This window comes from Pipra filicauda, unplaced genomic scaffold (assembly GCF_003945595.2).
Source record: "Pipra filicauda isolate LSUMZ 115617 unplaced genomic scaffold, ASM394559v2 scaffold167_size3244652_pilon, whole genome shotgun sequence".
In the NCBI taxonomy this organism is placed as follows: Eukaryota; Metazoa; Chordata; class Aves; order Passeriformes; family Pipridae; genus Pipra; species Pipra filicauda.
The window spans coordinates 1,628,612-1,649,751 of NW_024104184.1; the positions used below are offsets into that span (position 1 = coordinate 1,628,612).

General features: G+C 37.3%; 1 protein-coding gene across 1 annotated transcript in view; it reads left to right on the plus strand.

Annotated features, from left to right (window-relative positions):
* COG5 (component of oligomeric golgi complex 5) overlaps positions 1–21,140 on the plus strand; it is a 183,460-nt gene that overhangs the window by 98,515 nt on the left and 63,805 nt on the right. Inside the window, exons 8-10 of the mRNA XM_039379426.1 lie at positions 19,396–19,561; positions 20,646–20,758; positions 20,853–20,930. Of these exons, the coding sequence (XP_039235360.1) occupies positions 19,396–19,561; positions 20,646–20,758; positions 20,853–20,930 (357 nt within the window). The remainder of the gene's footprint in view (positions 1–19,395; positions 19,562–20,645; positions 20,759–20,852; positions 20,931–21,140) is intronic.

Consider the following 21,140-nt stretch of genomic DNA (forward strand, 5'->3'; position numbering starts at 1 on the left):
GAAAGGGACCTGGGAGTTTGGATTGACAGGAAGCTGAATATGAGCCAGCAGTGTGCCCAGGTGGCCAAGAAGGCCAATGGCATCCTGGCCTGGATCAGGAACAGTGTGACCAGCAGGACCAGGGAAGTGATTCTTCCCCTGTACTCAGTGCTGGTGAGGCCTCACCTGGAGTACTGTGTCCAGTTCTGGGCCCCTCAGTTCAGTTCAGGAAGGATATTGAGGTGCTGGAGCAGGTCCAGAGAAGAGCAACGAGGCTGGTGAAGGGACTTGAACACAAGTCCTCTGAGGAGAGGCTGAGGGAGCTGGGGTTGTTTAGCCTGGAAAAGAGGAGGCTCAGGGGAGAGAGACCTCATCACTCTCTGCAACTTCCTGAAAGGAGGTTTTAGCCAGGTGGGGGTTGGTCTCTTCTCCCAGGCAATCAGCAGTAGGACAAGATGGCACGGTCTTAAGCTGCGCCAGGGGAGGTTTGGGTTGGATATTGGGGAGAAATTTTTTACAGAGAGAGTAATCAGGCGTTGGAATGGGCTGCCCAGGGAGTTGGTGGAGTAACCATTCTTGGAGGTTTTTAAGATGAGACTGGATGTGGCACTTAGTGCCATGGTCTAGTAACCACAGCAGTGTTGGATCAAGGGTTGGACTTGATGATCTTGGAGGTCTTTTCCAACCCAGTTGATTCTATGATTCTACAATTAATTAACTGGAAGTAGTAAATTCTGGCACACCCTGTTGCTGATGTGAAGGGATTTGTAGTTTTCACACCAAATTAACATTGAATAATGTAGCATGTGTCCAAATTAACATTGAGTAATGTAGCATGTGTGTGTCTTACTGCTCCAACTTTATGATGGAATCATGTGACTTACACTATTCCTCCTTTAGTTTATCTCCAATTCTTATTAATGAAAACATATGTGACTCTCAAACAGTTTTGTTTAAGAAAGACTCTGAATTGTGAATTACTATAGATTTTAAAGTGAAAGGGGAGAATTACATATATGACTCAAGAATCAGTAAATCAGTATAATTTTAAGTGTGTACATATAATCTCTTACGTAAGTAAAATTGTATAATCTTCAAGAAATAAAGGATGTTTTTGTAGAGGAGATGCAATTTAATTTAAAGAATGAAAAAAAAAGATTAGCTAACCTATCCATTAATTTATCTATTAGGTTGTTGTTTTTATGTGATAGAATATGTTCTTTCATTCCTTGCCATCAGTAACGGGTGCTCGCTGTAGCGTAGGCTTACCCGCTCTCCATTGGGGATGTACTCCTGAAAAATGTAATTCTAGTGTTTCAGCAGATAGCAAAGCAATTTTCCCTGTTATAGGCAATGTGACAGAGTGCAGATGCATGTGAGGACTTCAGATATACAGGGACACACCTGTGTTGTGGAGGACAGACATGCAATGGCAGGATTTTCAGGATTGTCAGCTGGAGGAGGTTCTGGTTTAGCAGCAGCTGACTTTTCTGACCAGGATATCACTCTGAAAGAGCGAGCTCAGCTGCTTCCTACAGGAGGTTAATTGCCCAATTTTCATTTATTACTGTAGGTATTCTTGTACATTTTCACTGCAAATCATCTTCCACAGAATAATCAAGATCAATTAAAGCAGTCAGCGATGAAAATCTGAAAACTGGGGGTTATTACAATGTTTTGCAGCAATATAGGATATTAGGTAAGGGGTGACGGAAGTCCAAAACTAAACATATTGATGAAACCACTAGTGAAATGTTCCTTTATCACTTAATGGTCGTGTTACTTGGGAGTGTCAGCAATTAGATGTTAGGCTAATCATGAGTTAGTACAGCACCTGTAATTTTGGAACATGTCTTGAAGGGTAAAAAATCTTTTAAATACTTCTCTTAGGATTTACAGTCATGTTGCTATGTTAGTATTTCATATTTCTGAAATCAAATGTTTTTCTGAGGTGACAAATTTTTTGACCTAAATGTATTGACTGAATTTTACTTTTTCTTCTAGCATCTTTGTTAAAATACATTAAATATTATATAAAAATGGTAATGTGTCACAGGAATATGGAATACAAGAAGACAACTAGTGTACCACCTAACAGTTCAATGATTTAACTGTTGTTCCTAGAACTTCTGAGCTATCACATTTAATCCTTAAAAGGAAAATTTTAGAGACTGTCTAGTTTGGATTTCAAAAAACGAATTGGATGCTAGAAGAGAATATGTAACTTATTCTCTTCTGGAAAAGGGAAATACTTTTCTGATAATTTTCCTGGAGTATTCAGTAGAGAATATTCTTCCACAGAATATTCCACCTCAGTGTAATTCTTTGAGTTGCAGATTTGAAGCAGCTGATATCTGTGCTTAGGATGATGTGCTCTACTGGCAATTCACCTTTTGTCTGTGAGCCACATGTAGCCCCTCAGGACAGTGGACCCAATCTGGTATCTGCTTCTGAGAATTCACTGTATGCCAGGCCATGCGGTGATGGCAGCTGCTTCCTATGGCTCATGTCTTTCATAGTGCTCCCCCAGTATATTCCTATGTGGAGGCCTTTTCTTTATGTTGTGTGTATGAACACAGATCCACACTCACATACTTTCTTGGTGTCCTAGAAATGCCTGATAACGTGCATGTGCTGAGTCTACCTCGTGATCAGCACAGGTTTCTCAAAGTGAGTCCTGTCAGACCAGCTTACTTTCCCTCTGTTTATGAGTGATTGGTTTACTGTATGGAGGTGTGAAAGGTGGGGTCTGATATTTTGTCTGTAATACTTTTACCTGTGGCATTTTCAAATTCATACTGAGGAAGGATAAAAATCTGGATGAGACTGCTACAAGATCAATGCAGACCAGTTTGGAAAACCGTACACCATGTTGATCCTGTTCCAAAATGGAAGAATGTGTCAAGTAAAGTTCTGCAGGGATTTGCCCCAGGGCTGGCACTATTCAACTCTTGCATTAATGGTCTGGATGATGGAATACAGAATATACTTATTAAATTTGCAGGCTGCACCTGTCTAAGAAGGATTAAGAGGTCTTGTAAGGACAGAGTTAGAATGATCTTGAGAAGTTGATTTGAAAACGTAGGGTGCTATTGAAAAGGAAAAAGTGTAAGGTACCGTATGAAGAAAAAGAAAAAGGGAAGAAAAGCATGGCTGTTTAGCAGAAGCAGCTGTGTGAATAGTAGACCTTCAGAAGAGGATTCTGAGGTTATAGTGGATTATACAAGCTGAATATCAGCCATGTCATGCAGATACAAAGGAGAAAAATATTGTACTGGGAGGTGTAAACAGAAGTATACATGGAGTAATGCCTGTGCTCTACTCATGTATAGTGACCCTTGTGCTCTGCTTGGTCCTGTGAGTTTTAGTAGTTAATTCAACATGTCAAGGGGGATGTGGATTATCCTGAGAGAGTCAAGTGGGGAGCAGTGAAAACTAGACTTATGAATAACAGTGTGGGTCAATTTCTGCTTGATGTTTTATATTTTTATCTGTAGATACCATTGTTTTAGAGGAGAGTAAGCTTGAGCTACTTCCAAAGATCTTTCTAATCTGTGTGGTAAATTTAGTAGCTTATTGATGACATGGTGCCCTGGAACTGACACCAGCACCCTAATTGCAGTGGGTGCACACATAAGAGATAGTTCAGCTGAACGTACCTCAGGACCAGCAAGTGTCACATCTCTGACACACATAACACTAGTAGTGTGTGTGCGCTGTAGTCTCCTCATAGAGTAGGGAATGTGGCCCATGACCTTTGTCTATATCTGCACAAAGGCAAGGGGCTTCTCCAGCCAGAAAGGCTGGGCATCTCTGTGTTTGCTTTATGATTTACAGTTGACAAGACACTCGTATTTTTAATGGATTTGAAATTTCACTACTGAAAAATGTTTGCTGCTATAAACAAAGGAAATCACCTTGTTGACAATTTAATACTGTATTTCACACACTGATAAGTTATTTCACTCACTGATAAGTTTGTAAATCTGTTGACATACCACTTGATGGGATTGAAGGGCATTCAATACCAGCAGTTTGCTCTCTCGTGTATATAGACCAGCAGGATGCTTTGAAAGTGAAGTTAAAAAAAAGGGGGAATCATTGTGGTTTGTCAGAATGATGGAAATCTGAATGATTTTAGATAAAAGGTACCTGGAGCCCTCTTATCTGCAAAGTGGCTGGATGTGATAAGCAAACCCCAAAAGAAACCAATAATGTTTGTTATTAAATAGAAGATGAAGAAACTTTTAAAAATAACTAATAACTAATAAAATTTGCTGAAGAAAAAAATGTGTCAGGTTTGAAATTAGGAAAATAAAAATGTTAAAATAATTGCTGGTTGGACTGGCAAAATGGGTATTATGTTTGTTAAGTAGAGCAGTGAGGTATTTTGGGTCTCGGAAAAAAAGAGTGGTGTCTGAGAAAAGAAAGCTCCAATGATGAGTGCTGTAGAAATTCAGGCTTGAATACTGTATTGTCCCAAGTAAAAGTGTATGTTTCAATGATACTAGGCATTTAGAAATATATGTAAATCTGTGTGCTTAAACTATCAGTTGATATTTACTAAAGCTTTTAAATTAGAGCATGAGGTTGAAATGCAGTGCATATGTTTGTAGTTTGCTGGGACTCTATACGTGTCCCAGCAAATGTTTTGCACATGATGTCAGGAATAATCAGAGAAACTCTGTTGGTCTTTTGAGGGGTAGTGTTCTTTTAAGATACTGCACATAATCTGAAAGGATCCAGTCAGGAATTTCTCTCAAAATATTTATGCTGTGCTCACCAAACCCACTCACTTGCTTAATATAAGATTGCGTTGAAAAGGTTGTATGCAGATGTAGAGATAATAGAGTCAAGGGTATACTAGAGCTCACATCTTAGGAACTTAAATGCATGTTATGGATAGATAATTTTGTGTAGGTAGTTAACACATGTAACCTAACAGGTTCCACTTTCTATATTGGAGGTTGTTTCTTGAAAATGAGTTATACTGGAGATCACTGAAGATGGACATGGTAATTCTGTAGGTTGAGTGAAGCTGCAGAACTTTAGCAGTAAGGCATAATGTAAATTTATACATAAAAACCTCAATGCACTGCAGAACTTAGCGCTTCCATTAACAGAGCATCATACTGTATTAATAAACTGAAGGGGACAGTAGACAGTTTGCTTCAGTTGTCAGTTCCCCACATCTCTCCCTTCCATCACCTTTTCTCCACTGGTGATACTGTAATTATTTTTAAACTCTAATTGCATGGTTTTGATTAAATTGTTTAGTGTGTGACATTATTAAAAATGTGTATAATATACTAGTGATCCACTTGAACACAGATAAAGCACAGTATTGCATATTGAAGATCTGTTTCTGGGAATTCCTCTGGACTTCTATTAAAAAAAAATTAGTGAACTTCAGTCATCAGACATTTTGGCAATAGTCCATGATTTAAATGGCATTTTAATCACTATTCAGGATGTCAGAAAACGAAGACAACTTTTTTATATTTAGCTTGGTAATTAGAGGTAGTAAATTATGTATGGATAACGTAAAAGCTAAAATATTAATTTAATTTTCTCCAAAAGTGAGTATCTGATATCACATAAAACTTATCTAATGTCTAAAAGAGGCCTTTTGCATAGGTCTATGTATCTTTTAATATCTTTACTTTTTGTCAGTCCACGTGGCTTTATTTACTGGTACATAACTAGAAAAATACAGTTTTTAGCTGACATGCTCAGCTGTCATCTTTTGTTTAGTCCTTGTGTAAGCTGTTACAAATGGGTGCATGTTTTGTAATGGATCAGTTAATTCAAAGATAGTACTAAATTGCAATATTTAAGTCAATAAACATCTCGTTTGATCATGTATGTTGGCCAGGTTTCTCGCAGAAGGAAACCAGTTTCCAAGACTGAAAAACCTTTATGCATGTTCCAGAAATTCCCTGTGCCAAGTTTCATATTTACTACATAATGTTTCCAGGTGTACATGGCAAAATGGAGCTGCTCTTCTCTGGTATTCTGGATTTTCTGTTTTGAGCTGAGAGACTGGCATTTTTCAGTAAAAGTTTACCTGAATTTGATCTGTCCCTCTACATTAGATAACTCGATAATCCACATTACCAGAATTCCTTACTGTTCCTGTTGCTGTTGTCCCTTTAGCACCTTTGTGACGGAAGTGAAGTAGCAACATCTGAGTTTTGCAGGTAAAGAATAGAAGCCCAGAGAGAGAGGTCATGCACCCCACTTAAAACGCTCCCAGGTCTTACCATGCACAGTAAGGATTGTGGCAGTAGGGAGTGTGGTGTGAGGCTGTAGGAGTGGGGTTTGCAGTACCATTTCAGTCTTCTGTGTGAGTTAAGTGAGCTGAATTATGCACTCGGTGAGTTAAGCACCAGAGAATGAGATTTGCGGCAGAGAGTGTCAGTATATCAGAGCTGAACCTCAGCACACATTTGCAGCTCTTCTAGGGATGGTTTTGCTGGGATTCACCAGCCACTGCCTTTCCTGAGCATAAGTACCTGGGGCTTCCCTATAGGCCTGGGTGACTGCTTGTTTGACTGCACAAGTGAGGAAAACAATGAAAGTGCTGGTGAAGAAGTGTTAAAACACTTTTTCAGGAAGTGGGAACAAAGGCCGGGGTCACCCTAAGCCTGAAGGGCTTTGCCTTATGTCTCGTTTGGCAGGGAGTGAGGTGCCCTTGAACATCAGGCAGAGCTGGGGTGCTCGCACACTGCTTGGGTCTAGGGCATGGCACTAGGTGATCTTACATGCTTTTCATTTACTTGTGCAGACAAGATAATTCATTTGTGCTTAGAGATTGGATCTGTTTAATAAAGATCCAAAGGGATCCATGTGGCAAAGGGAAGAATAAGTGTAGTCCAATCCGGGCAGTGTATTTGGGAAGTGTTCGGCTCATTTTGTGAGTTTAGGCCTCAGTGACTTGCTGAAAATCACATCTTATATGGCTGAGCCTAAACTCTAGTAAATGGATTTCTTTTTCCTCCCTATAACTTGAAAATAGACTTAAGCTATTGAAAAAACTGCTATTTCACAGACTGTTCATTAATTGTGCTGCTATAACTTCTTACCCAGGAATTCACATGGTTGATTGATGGTTGATGTTAAAAATAAGCATGCCCATACTCTGGTGATTTAAACCTGCAAAGAGGGAAGGGACAGCAAACAGCATCTTTTAGTATCGCTTCCTTTCTGCTACTGCTCTGGCTGTGATGCAGAAGCAATTTAGTTAGGCATTCCCCTCGTCCCTGCTTTCTTTTTTTTAATTTCCCCTTTTTTTGCTACGCAAAGTTATTTTTTAAAATAGGAATAGAGAAGGCAGAAGCAGTGATTGCTGCAAGAAAGTACTATGGAAACCTGTCACGACAACAGTTTCGAATGAAAGTGAATCTTCAGCTGTTTAAAAAGTCCAAGTATTTGTCAGATTCTAGTGTCTCCTCCACAGGCAGAGTTGAAGATGAAGGAAGTGCATAAAGCAGTGTTGAGAAGAAAATACATATTCTCGCCTTTCACTGGGGGGAAATGCATTTCTGGGCTCAGCTTTGCTGTTGTATATCCTGCAATAGACTTCTTACCTGGGACCTAAAACTGCTCAGTTGTGTAATGTGTTATAATGTTCTAGTAGTGATATTGCCCTTTATGGTTGGTGAGACACGTTTGCTACAAAATCTAGCTTGTAAGTGTTTCCAGCTGTTTTGTTGATTGGTTTGGGGTTTTTTTTAAAGTAGCATAGACAGAGGAATTATTCAAAAAGCTCAAGAGAAGGTGGTGCATAGAGCAACAACTAAATAAATATAGCATACATTTCAATTCTGGATGGTTATATGTATTTTCCAGATGAAAAATGCGAAGCATGATGTGAATGTATTAGATCCCAAGTCAGTTGATATTTGTTCTCTGTGCCCTTGCTAAAGAAAACACCATCAAATATGCTTCATTGCTGTTAGTATAGCATGCAGAAGGTAAAAAATGACACAAATATGGTACTGCTAGTGATGTTATGATTGATAGATTGGCTTTGGTCTGTTTCAGCACTATGCTGATGCATAATAGTGTAGATCTATCTATATGTATTATGAACATTATTGTTTCTGAATTCAAATAAATGTTTGGAGTGCCAGTGATTAGTCACTTAAATATGACACTTCCTGGGGATATTCCAAAAATGTAAATTCAAATACCCAAATATTTAATCTTCCTGTGGTCACTGAAGTTTCTGGGCATATTTTGTAGTGTTTGGTCATCATGTTCGTTGCTGCTAGAAGTATTAGAAAGCAATATCTAATAAATAGAGAATAGATAAGGAAGACTTATCTTTTTAAAAAATTTTAAAAATACTGCTATTCTTCAAGGATTATTAAGATAAAAAAAGACTTGTTGGTGGAGAAGTCATTCTGAACTAGTAGATTAATCTTTTATACTGTGTAAATTTAGGAAAATAGAAGCTTTCTTTTAAAATTAACAGGGGTTTTATTTTCACATTTTGACTTCAACTTTTTACTGCTGAGTTATAAAGCCTTGACAATAAGAGACATGGTGATAGGCTCTTTTGTCCTGTGAGATCCTGATCTTTCAGATTTTGATGAGTCTGTGCCATTTATTAAAAGATGTATACCGAATTAGAAACAGATTATGGGATTGTGCAGACTTTCTCTGCTTTCAGCTGTGATATAGAAAGCTTTGTATCACTTTGCCATTGTGCACTTGCCCTATATAGAGGTAATTTAGGAAGCCTAATGCAATTGATGTCCAACTGTGACATGGTAAAAGGAAGATTCTTCACTGCTCCTAGCCTGTGTAAATGGTTAATTGAAGTGGATTGACAGATTATGTGTCTGGGTTTTTTTCTTTCTTTCTTTTTTTTTCTGTGTAGGTGTTTGTGACTCATAAATGCAGAATTAGACCAAAAATCTGTGACTGGATAATGGAGTATTTGCAAGCACTTTATTGCACTTTTCAGTGCAGCACAACAAATAGCCTTCACTTTCCAGCGTTTATTTGTAAGGATTTATTATTGTGTGGCCCTACTAATCTCATAATTTCTGCTCCTGTTTTTATGATAGTGCAAGAAAGTGGTTTATAAATAGTTTCTATAAATGGGTATTCCTGAAAATGTGTCTGATCTGAACAATATTTTTATATAACTGTCTTTTATGGTAAAGTAATAGGTGAAAATTGAGAAGTCATTAATGTTTTATATCCCTTCACTCTGCTATGAATCATCACTTAGCTGTTTGCCAAAATCTTTGTGTTCTGTTTAGTGACAATTTTATATGAGGATCGGCTGGATAATTTTTAAATTCACTCCTGGTCCTTTTCTTTGAAGATTCATAACAATTAATTTTGCCAATTGCCAACCAAACATGAAAACGTAATCTTCAGTTGTAGATGATGTTTTAAATACATATTAGCTTAGAGTTAGATAATGCTTTTTGAAGAATTTGGATAGTGTCACTGGTCTAAAAATTTTAGATACTAAATAAGTTCTAAGAAATTAGGAGCTATGCAGTGTGTGTATGTGAGGGGAAAGAAAAAGAACACTTTAGAAAGCTATTAAAAATGACCTTGTGTTTTAGATCTCCCCATTAAGACTAGTTTGGTTTGATACCAATTCGTAAATGTCATTTGTGATCACTGAAAATTAGTCCTCATAGAATATCCATCATGAAAACACAGGAATGTTTAATAATATTGAGTTCAGCTTTCTTTGCAGACAGAAATTATTTCAAATTAGAGGCTTCTGCATAGTCTGCTTCTGTGTTCTGGTTGTCTATCTGTTTAGGTGGTTTCTCTGGCCTGGAAACATGTCAGCCATTATGTCTTGGACAGCTCTGACCACACTGAGAAACTAAAACCGCAGTAAGACTAGATAATACCTACAAGGGCAAGAATGTATCTGATTCTAATACTTTACGGTAATTAATGCAAATATGATAATTGATTCATCTATTTATTTGCAGAGAGACATGGGTCACTGCTATGAACTGCTCAGCTGTGGAAGGCTTTGTAAATAAAATATGCTGTGGGGGTAGAATGGAGGACACTGGGAACAGTCTGTGTCAGTACGGAAACTGGAAACTAAATTTCAGGGTTGAAGGTAACTCCAAAGAGAAAGATGAATGAAAGGAGCTGCTATGAGAACAAGACTACAGAAAGGCTGGAGGATGGACTCAGAGATGGATAAGGTGGAACTGTGAAATAAGGAAGTGATGTTTGCTTTGTTACAGATGAAGAAAGGCAGGCTAAGATTAGATCTTGTTGAAAATAGTTAAGATTGGAATGAGAACTATGAAGGTTTTTCTTTATCAGATATAGCAGTGTTTTAATTACATGTGTCTGGTCATTAAAGAATGAGATTAAATAAGATAGTCTTCTTCCAAAATCTTTGTTCATTTGATGTTTTATACTTAATTGATTAAAATATTTCTGATTTGGTTTAAATAGTCAAAGGTAAAAAGCGTGTATGAAATTCTGCTAAATTCCAGGGATGCAGCTGAGCAGAGACTGATCTTGGCTTTGGCTGGGTCTCTGTATAATCCATCCCAGTCTTTTTAATTGGTACTTTTGTGTATCTGTCTCTCTTCAAAACTGAAGCTACTCTGAGGTTCTTTTTCTCCAGATAAGATAGTATGTTATTGTTAAACGCCTCTCCCAGACTGTAATTTTATTTGTGGTTTGTACTGGTGGCTGTTGATTGTTAACAGGTTCTGCAGTAATGCAATTAGATGATCCAAGAAGAACATACAGAGCATTAATAAGCCACATCTGCATAGAGCAGAGTGAAAAATATGATCGACTAGCCATGATACTCATCTAAATAAGATAATATAATTCATTTTGCCTCTTTCTCAAGTTAAAAATCTACTTTGTCTTAATCTTCTTGGGAAAAAAACGGTGTTTCATTGTATTCTTGATCTGCTACTCTATGCCACATGAAATTCTGCATTATTGTACATTTGGAGGTGTTCTTATGGTAAAATAGATTTAAACCTTTGGGTTAGCTTGAAATGACATACAGAACTGAACAGAATGTTGCATTAGAAAGGAGAAATCTTGCATCAAAATGATGCAGTTCTTAGATGATGAATGATGTCCTCTGTGTGGAAGAAGAGGTGCACTTAACTGCTTTTTCTTCTCCTCTTTTACCTCTTTTCTGTCCTTCTGCAGGTAGCACCTCCAATAAATTCCCATTTATGTGAAGGTTTCAAAATGCATTACTGGCTGATAACTGAAGTGAGGGGTGGGGACTTGCCTTTTTTCACTAATAGAACTGTATCCCTGTGCATGTGCGAGCTTCAGGGCTGTTGACAATATATACACAGATTCCAGAAATGAGATGTTGTCGTTCGCATAGGTAATTATTATCTTGTTGCAAAGACTTGCAGGAGACCAAGAAAACTCAGTTGGGTTTTGGTAAATATTTAAATTATTCAGAAAATACCATTTAGGATATTCTGTTTGAAATTTTGGGTTTTTTTTGTAAACAGAGAAAAAAAATGTTATAACCCTTCAGTAGCTAAGTCCTAATGTTAATTGTTAAGACTGAGTTAAAAGTAAAACCTGACATTTCTGTTTTGTAATGTCTTTGTTCAACCAGCTAATGGAGTGAAAATGTACATAATGATGATGTGAGGTAGGAGAAAACATCTGGTCACAAGCTTCTGTCCAAATATCAGAATTAGTAATGAGATTTTGTGTCCTTATACTTCTGTTCTTCAGTGATGGGACTTCAGTCGGCAGGTACAAGTTGAGATTGCACAAGGACAGGAGAAGTGCTGCAACTTTGTCTTCTTTCTGCTCTCTAACCTTCATCAGAAAGGGATAGCTGTGTTTTTAATAGAGAAGCCACATCTTCAGATGTGAGCTGGTTCATTATCAATAAGGGCTTTAGAGATTGGTCAAGTTGTGTAAGAGGTGAGAGCAACATTTTAAGAAGCCTGATTTGTCTCTAACACCTGCATTTCCTTGTTGCCTGTTAGTTTTTATAATTTTGTATCATTTCTACTCTGAGTTTATACTCTTCCTACACTCAAATATAACATTGTAGGACAAAATTTGTAATTGTTATGGGCTAGTTGATCTAGCTGATCTGTCCTCAGAAGTGCCAGATACTTTCTTTGAATTTGCTGTCACATTGATAGCCTAAGGCTTGGTAAACTTTGGAACACTGCTTGATGTTTCATGAGATAATTCTTTACAACAGTTCCTGATGCCTTTCTGTTCCATTAGCTCTTAGCCATCTGTTGCTTTGATTACACTATTATAGTGAATAAGTGTTTTGGCAAGCTATTTAGCTGTGTTGAAAAATCTTGTTTCTTTGCTTTCTAGTATTTTATTGCTACTGTTTCTTTTTTTTTCCCCCTCAACCTTTGTAGTGCAACGTTTCTTGCTATTTACTTCTTGCTATTCTAAGAAACAAAAGGCTGACCTAATTTGAGGACATGATTAGGTTTATAACTGTGCTTTATTGCTATTTTCCTTTCATGTGAAAGTCCTTCTACCAGAAGAAGTTGTGTATTCCTAACATGGGCTCACAGAAGGTAGATATTATAACCTAACCATATTTAAATATTTAGCTTTGGGACTCTTGCCTCTTAAGGCTTAAAATGTGCTTTTCTAGTCTAGCAAATGTGTTACGTCAGTATTACCTATTACATTTCTGTAGAAAATCATAATATCTTAACCTCTCATTCCTCCCAAAACTGCAAAGGCCAAACCAGGAAGAACTGGAATATCATTAGAAGGAAGCCTGTATTCTCTGGCTTTACATTGTCAATTTGACCTTTTCATTTATTGCTCAGATTTTAGAGATGAACGGAGTAAAAGACAGATGGGATGATAATGAACACAGAGATGTGCTTCCCTAAGTAGGCTCATTTTCAGGAGTAGTGATATACCAATTAATTTTTTGAGGCATGGACTTTTGGAAATGAAATAAAATACTGTTTTTACACTGCAGCTGAATTTCATTGCCATTTAATTTCTACTTTTAGATTTTTGTTACTTTTTCTTGAAATTAAAATAGCTGAGCGATATCTCAAAGCAAGAATTCCAACATTCTTAGTAAATTATTAGTTCTACTCAGTAGGTCATTTTGTCTTGACTGTGACTGAGGTGGCCAAATTTTCTTCACTGCTTACCTACCTGCTTGAGCTCTTTAAATTGAACTGCAGCTTTTTGTGGAGTAACTTCTTATTCTTTCACTTTTGATGTCTGTAAGAAATGACTAAAAACTACTTGTAATTGGTAGCTTCAAGTGCTTACAAACCTTTCTCAATCCCTTGATCTTCAAGTAGTACTAGTCATTATTTATGGGAAAATTATTTGAAGAAGGCAGCGTGTTGTAATGGTAGCAAGACGGGGAGAAGGGACAAATACTATAAAGCAAGATCTGACTGGGAATTTTCGGTCTCATAAAGGGGTCTCTTTTGGACCTTATAAAGCTCTACTGTGTTGGAAATAGCAACTGCTCTCTCATACAAACAAAATGAGCTGTGTGAAGTAAACTTAGAAAAGTAACCGAAATAGTTCCCAATATAGCAAATCTTCTATCAAATGAAATTAGTTAATATTAAGTGCCAGTCGAAGAAACTCAGAAGTATAATCTGGAAACTGTTTTTACGCTTACTCTGGAAAGACTGCAATAGCCTTTTGTATTCCCTGTCAGAGAATATACATTAATTTATCAACTGGTTATTTCAATGTCTGTCCTGTTCTAGGGTTGCTGTGTTTTAATGCAGATTATTTCTCGATGGCAAGGGAATGTTGTGGTATTTCTTGCTTGCCATGTTGTCAGACCACTCTGTTTAAGTGATTCCTGGACTAATTAGTAATTATGGATCTTCCTTCAGCTAAGCAACATATATAATTCTTTTTGTGGTGTGTTACACTTTTACTGCTTGCGTATGGGACATGGTAAATGTTTTACTATATGAGAGGTAAGGATGTGGCAGCACACTAAAATCACAGCTGTTGAGTAGTATATATACATACATACATATGCATAGGCGTGTCTGTGTGTGTGTGTGTGTGTATAGTGAAAATTTTCATTTCAGTTCCTGCCACAGCCTTTCCTGAACAGGGTCATCAGTTCTCTGCAGAATGATATTCAGTCAGAGTCACTGTTCTGATTTTAATAAGCAAAATAGAAATGTTCTTGTGTACACTGGTAGCTATGGAACATAATTTCTAAGTGAGGAACTAGTCTGAGTGTGACTTCTCTGTATGCAGTCCTTCCAAACTGTAATGTGAAAGAGCATTTCCTTGGAGAGCTGTTCTGATTATTGGTAGTGGAGGTACTTGTGAAATTTAACTACATGAAAGTTAACAATTAGTTACATTTGTAACACTACTTCTTCATGAAAGTTGTAGTAATTGTCACAGATAGTATTGACTGTAAATATTTTTGCCAATTAACACCTCTTCATTTGAGAGGGAAGTTGATAGTCCGCAGAGCTGAGAACCATCAGGCATGGGATCTTAGGGACAGATTTGCACTGGATAAAGAAATAATGATGCAAAGTTCCCTAAGACAGAACTGGGGGGAGAAGAAAGATCCACATGGTGAGTCTGATACCCTGAGAAGGTGGAGTGTGAATTTGGGAGCTGTGTTTGTAGCACTGGAGCCAATCAGTTTTGCCTGTCATTCAAGTTTCTTGGTTTTAGTTTGACCTTATGCTAGGAATCTTCCTCTCCCCAAATTAGCTCAGTGTCATTACCACACTCCCTTGTGAGGACCAGGCTTTGCTCATCCAAGCTGCGTTTCTAATGATGAAAAAGAATCTTGCTTTTTTTAGCCATGCTTTCGTGAGTTTGTTCTGATAACACTAGTGGCAATTGTAAAATAAAAGATTGCAATCTTAGACATTATACAATAGTTACAATATTGGCAGTTGATGGAAAAAAAATTACTTGGTTCCCTCCTAGGAGGTATTTTCAAATTAGAATTGTGATATGTATTTATTTAAATCTCTAATTACGTTTCTATTTAGTCTTCACAGGGTTATTATCTTTTTTGTGGGAAAGGAAGTGATCAAAAGGGGTTCTGCTGTGCAGAATGACTGTAACTGTCATGCTGGCCTGGACAGCATCTTCTGGGTTATTGAGTCTGGTCGCCTGCTTTTGAAAACAGCCACGTGATATAATTGTGAAAAACACACATTTATACTAATGACTGCATGACACTTATTCTTCTGCTTGTCTGTGATTGTCTAAAGAACCAAATGGGATGAGATGGGATAAAATGAATCAAAAATTATGTTAATAAAATGAACAGTTCTCATTGATAGGGAAAATGAGCAAATGTATCTGGTATGAACATCTCTTCAGTGTTGCTGCTGAATGAGTATCTTTATGTTTTGCTAAAACATAAATTGAAGTACCCAGGCCTTTTTTTCAAGTGGTGGCTGATACCACCCTTGTGACCAAGCTATTTAATGTATTCCCTGATGGATGCTGAGAAACCTTGATGTTTTAAAATATTCGAGAGAGTTTTTCATGGTAGAACTAGCTTTTGAGCAAGTTGATTTTTCTTTTATTTCCTTCATATGTTGAACTGATGATTCACTGAGCCTTCTTAAGCTCTTAAAATTGTGGAATTCAGTTTCAATGTATCTGTAACACATTATGTTATGACATGCCAGATGGAGAAGTGCTTTGAGTGGAGAAGGGTATTATTGGTGGACTTAACGCTATCACTCCTTAACTCCCTGATTCATTATGATTTTTGCAATCTGAGGATCACTGTTGTTAATCTTTGAGTAGTTAGTGTTGTAGGCTTACAGTTTGTGGGGTCATTGTTTTATTTCACTTGTGTATGGTTGTGTGTATGCCCTTTATATTATGCTCTGTTGCTAACATATTACTAAATGCTGTTCTGTTTTTCTTTGCCCCCTGCTCTCTTGATTGCCATAGGTTAAAATTTATAACATATGTACAAATTTTTTTACTATACTGATTTATTGTATAAAAGGGTTTTTTGTTGTAAGATATGACCTTGTGAGAAGCAGAAATGAGTCTTGCTGTTGCCCTAACTATCCATACATTTTTACAAAGTAAAACCAATCTGCTTTGTCTTTGGTAAAAACTACTACTTCTGAGTCTTTATTTATAAAATAAGACACTTAAAGCAAAAAGTAATATAGGATTTTATGGACAGAAATTCTAAGGAGAACACTTTAAAATTGCTAAGTGTAGTTGCCTGCAGTGGCAGACAACTTAGTTATGAAATACTGCTGATGAACTCATTAAGTTCCATTTCAAAAATAGTTATATTATTTTCCCTATTGTTCCTGTTGGATGGCTGTTCTGAATATTATTCTCTGATGTGATTCCATTTTCCATTGTAAATCACTGTTGTAGTCAGTTCTTTTTAACTCTGAATGCATGCTTTTCATTTGATAAAAATTGTGTCAGTCCTCTGAATCTCAGAACTGTTTAGCTTTAAGCTTTGTCAAATAGAAGGAAAATATTAGGGACAAATTCTTATCAATAAAATCTGTTGGTAGTGGCAAATTCTGTAATACTAGTTCACAACTTTTTGTACGGTGTGTATTAATGATAAACAGTTTAATTTTAAGGTGTGTATGCAAGCATGAAAATACAATCATTTGTTTCCTTCCTGCTCTTCAGTGTTCTCTTTTCACATAAATTTTTTTCCCAAGAGATGCTTCATTTTTTTTTAGCATATTGTCTAAACCTAGAAACTAGCTGTGCATAAAAATTGCCATTCTCTGAGGATTAGTCTTAAACCAGCAATGGACTGTTACACAGCCTGTACAGGGCACATAAAACAAAAACCGTTTTTTGAGGTGAGAAAACTACTATATATGAAACCAAAAAAAAAGACACTTTGCTGTACATTGTCAGGAATTTGATGTATCTCTAGTTCCTGTTATGCAAGGTGAATACATGAGCTAGAATCCCTCTATCTGTGGCCATGTCCACAATTTAAAGCAAATAAGAAATAGGTCTCCTGCATAATCTTTGTTCCATTCTGATTTTGGTACTAGATTTGGAAGACACTTTGAGTGAATAGCAGGTTTCCTATAATGATGTGTTTTGGTTTGACAGCCTTTGGCTAAAACCAGTTCTTTTGAAATGTCGTTCAGGCTCTGTCAGAGCATGGTTTTGTGCCTTTCCTGACACAGCAGTAGCTGCAGAGTTAGTTTGCTAAACTATGATATGGGACCTCTAGATTTGTCTTTTGCTTGCAATTATTTGTGCCCGTACTGCCTGTTTGACAGGAAAATAAATATGTGGCCATTGATTATTCAAGGCTGGATAGTGCCCAGCTCACCCTTTGATGCTGTTCTGCTTTTTTTTGTTATTTTATATATGAACATTAGAGCCTGACTGAAATCTGGTTGAATGCTTTCTCTTACTGGAGTAGTAAGGTATTGATTTTGTGTTACTGACTCTCTACCTGGTTTTATAATTTTGTAAATATTCTGTAAAAATTAGAACAATTTAGAAAAGGCTGATAAATGAGGTGTGTCTTTTCTGTGTTCGATTTCTTCCTTTCAGTTTCATTCTCATTCTTCCTTCCAGAGCCTTTTCATTCTATTCCCCGTCCTCTTCCCATTTATATTTTCTTTCTCTTGTTCATTCTGTCCCCAAGTTCCCTCCTTGCATTATACTACTCTTCATTTTCTGACATCCCATTAATCTTCCAGTCTTTATGGCTTACTTTCCCACCTCCACAAGCACACCCACAGGATGCTTAGAAATTTTACAGCATACCCAGTTGTCAAAAAACTAAACCTACAAGTCCCAGACCCGTAATACTATGCTGGGAATGCTCATTAACTCCCACACTGTTTGGAAAAAGAAACCAGTACAGTTAGTATAAGGTCTGCAAACCATAATACATGCCTAATATTCCACTAAACCTGGAAACTCCTCACTGGAGCTGGGGAAGAAGATGGGATCTGGCTTTTTCGCTTCAACTGTGCTTCTGATTTTTTCGAGAAACCCTAGAAAGAGTGACATGAACGTGTAGTTATAGTGGTGTGACCTCTGAAACATTAGGTTTGAGGAGAACACATTGTTCACCAACGGATCAGGAAACCTGTTGCAGTAGGTGGATGTACCAGCCAGTGTATCCTCAGCACAGAAGCTGCATTGTGTCTTTACTGCCCTGGTTTCAGTGCAAATTGGAAGGTAGATGGTCACACCCTCTTTCTTTGACTCAGAAGTGTGTGTCTGAAAAAAACTTTGACCTGGAGAAGATGAAGCAGAGTTGTGTTGGTTCTGCAGCAGACCCTTTCGATGTTAGTGGCTCTACTGCTGCAGCCACAAGCAGGAAGAAAGCAGTGGTGAAAGGTCTCACTGCCAAAGCTGAAATGGACTTGGTAGTGAGAAGTGCCTGTGGTCTCAGATCCTTCTGCCTAGTCTGGGTGCCAGGATTTCTGTCAGACCACATTCTTTACTGCTGGCAGAAGTCACTTTAAAAAATGACAAAAGGCTGCGGCTCTGATGTGTGTATGATCAACTGATCACCCCCTCCAATAATTGCCTGTGTATGCTAATTAAAAAAGCAGTATTCAGTGTATGGATGACAGTGCTTAGTTTTCAAAGGCAATAATTTGAGGCTTTTCTCTTGCTAAATAGCACCCATGCCAGTGTTTAGTGTTGCTCAGTAGAATTATCATCAGATTCAATCTTAATCAAAGGTCTCTTAAACAGTGGACTTGAACAGTTTTTGGGTAGTTTTCACTCTCCTGTGTTGATTTTTTGTTTGTTTGTTTGGTTGGTTTGGGTTTTTTATTATTTTGGTTTTTGTTTTTAGGCTTTGGAAATAATCACTGTGTTGCTTTGTATTCTTAATTGTGCTGTGAGGAAGATGAAGTTATAATCAGTGTTAGAAATGTAGAGATACAAGCTTAAATTCTACAGTAGTCAGTAGTAGGGGCTTGGCCTGCTTGCTTCTGCTTATCCTTCATTAATACTTCTTTTTAAGCATCACATTTAATTAACTATTCGGTACTTAACTGACAGTACTGTAACAAACTCTGCATGTTAAAACAATATTACTAGCTACACCATAGCTGCACACAGCTGTGCTCTAACCCCAGAATTATTGGATCAATCACTGATAACCCACCCCAGGTTAGGTATTGCCGGCTGTGCCTCCAGTTCCTTTTTTTCCACTTGTTGTATTCAGAGGATAGCACCAAAGAAAGCCAAGTAAAGCATTGCTAAGCAATCAAAGGAAATCAGTCCTCTCCTTTACCCTCTGTTCTCTCTTACTGAGTAAGGATGCTGGTTACTTAAATGAGATGAATTAGCAGAACTGAACTTAAAAGTTGAACTTACCCACTAAAACGATGCCTCATCATGGATAAAAGCCCCCAATACTACAGTTAAAGGTAACAGTTATGTTTTAATATGTTCTTTTTCCAGAATCCTACTCAAGTGGGAACTGCTCTTCAGGTTTTCCATAACCTTGGGACTTTGAAGGATACCATTGCTAATGTGGTGGATGGATACTGTGCAGTTCTGGAGGAGAACATAAAAAATGCTTTGGATATCAAAGTATTGACCCAACCATCTCAAACTGTTACAAGAGGTGCGATACTTCTTTTACAGAGAATATCTGATTTTTTTTGACAGGAGTACAGTATGGAATGTGTATACAGTGTATACAGTGTCGAATGGAAGAAACTGTCACATCCAAGCCTGTTATAGGAATGTTTCCCTGCTTGCTTTAACCGGTAGAGGGTGGGAGTAGGCATATCTCAGAAATCATCTAATTTGGCTTTGTAAGACAAAATTGGGTCTGTGTGTTATGGGGCTCAGTTTTACCTTTATTCCTCCCTATCTCTCTCTACTAACTTGCCTAGAAAATTGTCCTCATTAGTTTACAACTTTGCAGCATTTTCTTAGCAGTTTCTCATGGAAATTACTTTCTGCTTTCTTTGTATTGGTGGGAGGATCACAGATAGAAATTATTTGCAAGGAGTGGAAGGAGCCTGCAACTACATTGTGATGCTTTTGTCAGATAGAAATTGTTTCAAAGCAGAATATTCAATATGAAGGAATGTTGCACTATTTAACCTTTACTTCTCAGTTACCTCAGATACCGAAGAATACTGAGGAATTGGGTGGGCAGGCAAATTTGAACTTTGGCAATATGAATATCTAAATTTAAAAAAAAAAAAAGTTTTGCAACAAGCTGGAGGTCCAAAAATGTAATAAAGAAATGCAGCCCCTCTGAAGGGAAGTGATGGTTTAGAGGCTACATGCCCTCCAGCTGGAATATCTCTTCTTTTAGAGTTGATCTATATGTTTAAGTACTGAGCTGGTAATTACCTGTATTTTTCACAGCTGGTCTGTCTGCCATTCACTTTGGTATTGCATCCTGCACAACTGCTCACTGGCATTGTCTTGGTGTTTCTGTGGAGGTCTGAACTGCAGAGTGTGAAACAGTGACAAACACTGAAATATCTCCACTGATCTTCAGAGTTTAGTTGACTTCTCAGTTGAGAAAACTGAGGCTATTCACAAAGCTCTGTTCTGAAGGTATTTTAGGCTGCTTTGATCAAAAAAAAAAAAGTCTTTGTCAAAGTGCATAGAGATCTATATTTTTAATATTTTAATTTTCACATGTAAAAGCTGCAATGTGCTGCTTTGTGTTTTTAAAAACCATTTAGGTGGCCCAGGTAGAGCTGCTATGCCAACACCTGGGAACACGGCAGCTTTTCGAGCAGCCCTCTGGACAAACATGGAGAAACTCATGGATCAGATCTGTGCTGCATGTGGACAGGTACTCTGTAGTTAATTCCTGTTTGTCTGGTCATGCAATTTTGGATATAAGAATTCAAGTGTTACTTCTCCTCTCAATAAATTCTTTTTTACAGGTGCAGCATTTGCAGAAAGTATTGACAAAGAAAAGAGATCCCGTGTCACATGTCTGCTTCATAGAGGAAATAGTTAAGGTAAAGTTTTAATTTAGCTTAATATGCTTTAGTAATTCTGTTAAGGAAAATGTGGTGAGAGAATGGTTTTGTTTACAATTTTACAGTTCCATATTTTCTTTTAAATTAAATTGATGGAAAAGTGTTGAAAGTCAAACTAACATTGAAAGATATATTTGTGGTCTGTGGGTTATTTCTGTAGGATGTAAACATGTTCTTTTTGTAATAATT